General features: G+C 49.1%; 1 protein-coding gene across 1 annotated transcript; it reads right to left on the reverse strand.

The window, feature by feature from the left end:
- On the reverse strand, positions 1-6,083 carry TIMM22 (translocase of inner mitochondrial membrane 22). The gene is made up of 4 exons (XM_069603115.1): positions 5,479-6,083; positions 3,423-3,619; positions 2,601-2,673; positions 1-570 (listed from the first exon to the last, which is right to left on the reverse strand). The coding sequence occupies exons 1-4, from the start codon at positions 5,714-5,716 to the stop codon at positions 494-496; spliced, it is 585 nt and encodes a 194-aa protein (XP_069459216.1). The 5' UTR covers positions 5,717-6,083; the 3' UTR covers positions 1-493.
- Positions 6,084-6,361: the final 278 nt, after the last annotated feature.

The raw sequence follows: 6,361 nt of genomic DNA on the forward strand, positions 1-6,361 counted from the left end.
TAAGCCAAACTTTTGAACTGTAATATAAATACATACACACGCCATATCTATATAACAAGGATAGCAGAACACTGAACAAAATGACATGACCGGCAGGACGGCACGGCTCCACTCGGCCCTGCCCTGAGGTCTGAGACGGATGCCTGCAGGCATGGGTCAAGTCCCCTCCATCCCCACAGCACCACAGGCTGCGGGCTGCCCCTCTGTGGGACTCAGCTCCTACAGGTCAGCACACTGACTCCTTGACTGCCCAAAAGAGAGAATCTGGCATGGCATCTACCCTGCACAGCCTGGCTCGAGTCCAGGTGCAGAGAGCGTGGCTGCTCAGAGGTAGCCGACTGCAGCCAGGCAGCTCCCTCACGACACCAAGTACGGGAGAGAAAACGAATGTCTTCAGTCTCTGCAGCAAGTGCCCTGGAGTGGTACAGAAGCTGCCCTCCACAGAGCAGCCTTGATCCTGGGCTGCCATTGTCCTTGCCGGACACCAGTGTTCTCACCGTAGGTAATAGTCAATCGCAGCGGAGAAAGCAGCAAACCCTCCACAGCCGATGACCCCAGCCTTCAAGCCAGCTGTAAAGCAAACACAAATGGCATTACCTGTGGTGACAGACGCTGGGTCAAGCTGCACTCAGGAAGTTTGGGTACTTAGGGATGTAAAGAAGCTGGCGAACATGTTCCCCATCGTTCAGCGTAGCAGAGCTGGAAGGCTTCAGTGAGGCTCTGCACACGAGCTGATCCAGTGTGCTTTTATCTAACTGTATGCTCGTTTAACTTTTCTCATTCCAAAGAACCGCTACTTCTAGTCTCGTGAAAATAGCTCCTCACAGGCAGGAAACTGGTTAACAGAACCAGCCCTTGGAATCAAGTGAAAGCATATGGCCTGTTACTCTGATTTGTTTATGGAATAAATTCCTGGGAAGGTGATCAAAGCTCCCAGAGGGAGCTGAGCCTCTCAAAGGCCCTGACAAAGCTGAGAGACGGTAAGACCAAAGGAGAAGTTACTCCATAAATCACAAATGGCTCTGTGAGGAGGAGAATCAGGTCTTTAATGACAGAAAATCATCCTGCCTCTCAGAAAATGAGAAAACAGCCTTTTTTGCTTTGGGTAAGTCCAGGCACTGCAGATGGAGAGTGGCCCAGTGACAGACACTATTAGGGAAGTTAAGTCACTGACACCCTGCTCCGCACTCTTGATAGATACGCCAACAGGGAGAAGTGGCAGGGAACCAGTTTCTTGGTTGCTTACAGTAGATAATCCAACATTTCTAGGATACCTATATTTGGCTTTCAAAGGGTAGAGATCTAAGAACCCTAAACTGCAAAACCATTACTGTGAGAACTTAGACACAGAATTAAAATGACGACTGCACAGTATGAAGAAAGATGTCTGTTTGAAATGATGGAGCTGAAAGTTAAGCAGAGCTTGCTCTTTGGACAAATGGGCTTCCCAGGGCTGAATGGGGTCCAGCTATGCTTCTGTACTATCCTGCATAGCAACACATTCCAGAGATTACTTATTATTATGTTCTTCCCGTATGTTCAATATGGGGACAGTTCTTTATTCTAAGATAGATATAGTTCTCCATGGGTTTCACCTGGGGCTATCTGTCCCTTAGCGTTTCTCCTGATGTACTCTGCATATAAGTTAAATAAGCAGGGTGACAATATACAGCCTTGATGTACTCCTTTTTCTATTTGGAACCAGTCTTGTTCCATGTCCAGTTCTAACTGTTGCTTCCTGACCTGCATACAGGTTTCTCAAGAGACAGGTCAGATGGTCTGGTATTCCCATCTCTCTCAGAATTTTCCAGTTTATTGTGATCCACACAGTCAAAGGCTTTGGCATAGTCAATAAAGCAGAAATAGATGTTTTTCTGGAACTCTTGCTTTTTCAATGATCCAGCAGATGTTGGCAATTTGATCTCTGTTCCTCTGCCTTTTCTAAAGAAGATCCAACCAGTCCATCCTAAAGGAGATCAGTCCTGGGTGTTCATTGGAAGGACTGATGTTGAAGCTGAAACTCCAATACTTTGGCCACCTCATGCGAAGAGTTGACTCATTGGAGAAGACCCTGATGCTGGGAGGGATTGGGGGCGGGAGGAGGAGGGGACAACAGAGGATGAGATGGCTGGGTGGCATCACCGACTCGATGGACATGGGTTTGGGTGAACTCTGGGAGTTGGTGATGGACAGGGGGTACTGGCGTGCTGCGATTCATGGGGTTGCAAAGAGTCGGACACGACTGAGCAACTGAAGTCACTGATTTATTCCCCCAAGGTACACTGGAAACACTTCTACTTGTCACCACTAGGGGGTGCTATTGGCACCTAGTGGGGAGAGGCCAGGACAGCACTCCTCTCCACCCAGCAAACACTCCTCTGGTCCAAAATGTTAATAATGCCAAGGATCAGAAACCCTGATCTAGATACTAGAAGTTTCCAAAACTGAGTAACAGAAAATGTGATTTACTTGTCAGGAAAGGAGAATATCAAGTTCCACATATGCCTTGAGCTGTCCTTTGAACACTCGTGTTTGGAAATCTCAACTTCAGCATGTTGTCCAAGGCCACAAAGAAAAGCATGTGAGAACTGTTTACTAACCTCTGAAACCAATGGCTCCTCCAGTGATGCAGCCACTAATGACACTGTTCTTCCAGTCTGATCTTCCCCGGTACTGTGGGTGGAGAAGAGCAGTTCAGAGCCAAAGAAACAAGCCAGACAAGAAAACTAAGGAAAAAAAGACAGGGTTTCTAGCTGGCTAATTTAGTCCCTCCCCAAAGGAAACCTTTTTTTCTTTCAAAAGTATAATTCCTAAAATTTGAACGTGTTCACAAATGCTTCCTGCACATGGTACCAAAGCGCTGAGCCAAGTGTCACATTTAAGAAGTAATCAGAATCTCTTCTCAGGTTGCCCAATAAGTCTCTTGTTTAAAATTATTAACCAGGAATTCTCTGGTGATCCAATCATTAGGACTCCATGCTTGCTTCCACTGCAAGGGGCCCAGGTTCCACCCCTGGTTGGGGAACTAAGATACTACAAGCTGCAAGGTGCAGCCAAAAACAATAATAAAAAAATTAATTAACCAACTTCTGGCCTATACAAAAAAAAAAAAAAATAAGGCAAGCCCAAATCATAAATTCACAAGAAGTTTACATTGCTGCTGCTAAGTCGCTTCAGTCATGTCCGACTCTGTGCGACCCCATAGACGGCAGCCCACCAGGCTCCTCTGTCCCTGGGATTCTCCAGGCAAGAACACTGGAGTGGGTTGCCATGTCCTTCTCCAATAAGGGACCATTTAATGGAAACTGAATCTAGCAAGTACTGGACACTTGTGACCTGCTTTCTAGTAGCACTGGGTATTTCTCTTGAGAACTCACAGGATGGAAACAGGCAAGGCTTTCTCAGAAGGCAGGGACACTTACAGATTCTACTAAACATTCAGTGCAAGAAAACATGGCGCCCACAATGGCAAAATTTTTGGCATAGGACATTCCTCTCTGGCCCATGTCTTTAAGGACTTCCCTGGCTGTCGGCGTTCGGTAAGGATCCTTGGGGTCAAAGCCCACGTTGGTATCAATGCCAGCGGTGAACACCCCAAATGCACCTCCCAAGACAAATCCTAAAAATGAACAGAGATGAAGATTTCCTTGGCACGTTTTTCAGATCACTGTAATAGGGTCATACTTAAATTGCACCTTTTGGATGGCCGCCAGTGAAGAGGATACCCGGTCCCCTTCTTGCCTCAGAAGCTCTCCACTGGCCTGGTTTCCACATTACAAAACGCAAGATCAATCTAGTTGGCAGCTTCTTCTCTGACTCTTTTTCTGTTTCTTCCTCCTTTCATTTTCTAACATTCTTCAATATTCCATCTTTAATCCTCTTTCTCTCTCTGCACTCTCACACATAAACTGTCAAGTTCAGGTATCAACTTTAGAAATCACTCCCTTGACAATGGTGACATTCATAAAAGTCATTTGGTAAGTACCATGTACCAATTACTGACACTTTATTGCCTATTGTCCCAGCCTTACTTGTTCCTTGCAGTCATCCTGTGAGGTAGATACTATTTTCCATTCCTTTCTGTAGTCGAAGAAACTGAGGCTCAGAGAGGTAAACTAACTTCCCTAAGGTCACAAAGTTCCCAAATGGCAAACGCCATGCTCTGGTCCACAGCTGACCTTCCTGAGCCTGCTGGACATTTCCACATGGACGTCCTCTTGCCACCTCAAGGTCAGTATGTGTTCAATGAAATCATGGGCACCTCCCCTCCCGACCTCCCTGCTTATGGCTCCTGTTCTCCAGTCATTCCCATGCCAAACTTCAGGCACACATAAGGCTGTTTCTCTGCTTCCTCCTGTGACACTAGGTCCAAAATTAGCCCAGGGCCTTCATCACTTCCCCCCGGAACAGTACAAAGACTCACTCATCATTTCAACAGATATGTAAGAGATCTAGGGTCAGACACAATGATGAACAAAGACCCAGTCCATGTCTCACTGAGCCTCAGTCCAGCAAATTTCCTACGTGGTCTCCCTGCCTACTGACTTTCCTTCCCTTTGCACACTCCACCATGAGTGATCAAGCTCTTGGTAACTCTAAAAAGCCATCAATGACTGTCCTAATGCCTACAGGCAAAAAGCTCAACCTGCACCACTCCACCCCAACTTGAAAAGCCATTTCTTTGTCTAACCTCATTCTCTTAAGCCTTCAAGACACAGGCTCCAGTCTCACCTCTTGTGGCCTTCTCCCAACCAAAAAGATCTTTCTTCTTTCTGCTCAATTTCACGTTTCCACCCTCACTATATTCGTTTCTTAATTTCCTTTCATTCTCAATGAGACTTCAACTCACCTGCAAATGTAGTCAGCCTCTTAGCACACAGGAGGGACACCTACATTCTCAAATCCTCAAAGGATTAAAAAACAAAACAAAAAACATGCCAAGTCCAGACTTCTTTCCCCCTCGTTCCAGCTGTCCAGTCACATTGGGCTCACTGGCCTTTCTGTTTTTTCTAGCCTGAAGTCACTTCCGGCCAGACCTTTACAAGTGCTGCGCCCCAGGTCTGCAGCACTGTCCTCCTTCTCAACACTTTCCTTTCTGTGTATATTAAAATATTAGCTTCATGAGAACAAGGCTCTCGTCTCTCATTCTGTCTTTCCACTGCCTGGCACGTGACAACTGCTCAGTAATAATTTGCTGAAAAGTAATTATTTTAAAGCGAACGAATGAATGAATGAAGTCAACCATTTTATAATCCCCAGGTCCCGACCCAGGACCGATTCCCTGATCGAATTTCCAGAGGCGAAAGACAACCTCGGGGTCTCGGGAGGAGCTGCTCAAGTTCACTGACAGGTGGGGTGGGTCAAGGTCGCGCGGCCCAGGGCCCCCTCGTCTCCTAGGTGCGTGGTCTTCTGAGCAGTGGATCCCGCTGCCGCCCAAGCCCTCGGCCTCCCAAGGGCCCCCCCCCGGCCCCGCCTCACCTCCCACGCAGGCCAGCGCAGCCTTGAAGGCACAGCTTTCCATCGCCCTCTCGATCATCTTCTGCTCCTCACTCTTGGCTGGACTCGGGATCCCGCCCAGGCTCCCAGGCTCCAGGAGCCGGGGCTGACGCTTGTCGCCCACCAAGTACTGCAGAAGAAGGCTGTACTGCAGCGGAGCTTCGGCGGAAGCCGCCGCCTCAGGTGCGGAGCCCCCAGCCCTGGGGGCGGTCGCCGCCATGACTGTGGCTGCCTAGGAAACCTGGCGTTCTTCTTCCCGCAGCAGATTCCACAAGCTTCCCGTCGGGCCTTGCGCGCCCAGCCACCGTGCCGCAGCGTCAGATTCGCCACACCGAGCGAGCTCGAGGGAGCCGCGGAAGTCAAGTCAGTTCGTGCACCCACGGAGGAAGAGCTATGTTCTCCCAAAGCCTCCCGTGAATAGTGAGTCAGGCTTGTGAGGCATTCCTAACGACACTGACAAGAGATTTCGAATCACCAGACAGCGCCCTCTACGCGGCTGCAGCGCGGGGCGTACTGGAATTTGTAGTTCTGAGACACTTACACCCCAGACATTTCCCAGGAAGCCTTGCGCGGGCACGCGCGTCTCCGCCACCTCTCGAGCTCCTGACGGGTCGGAGGGCAGAGAGGCTGCAGCGCGCCGGGGCACCAGCAGGGGGTGCGCGCGCCTCGCCACTGTCTATGCTGCTGCTGCTAAGTCGCTTAAGTCATGTCCGACTCTGTGCGACCCCAGAGATGGCAGCCCACCAGGCTCCCCCGTCCTTGGGATTCTCCAGGGAAGAACACTGGAGTGGGTTGCCATTTCCTTCTCCAATGCGTGAAAGTAAAAAGTGAAAGTGAAGTCGCTCAGTCGTGTCCGACCCTCTGC

This window comes from Ovis canadensis, chromosome 11, assembly GCF_042477335.2.
Source record: "Ovis canadensis isolate MfBH-ARS-UI-01 breed Bighorn chromosome 11, ARS-UI_OviCan_v2, whole genome shotgun sequence".
In the NCBI taxonomy this organism is placed as follows: domain Eukaryota; kingdom Metazoa; phylum Chordata; class Mammalia; order Artiodactyla; family Bovidae; genus Ovis; species Ovis canadensis.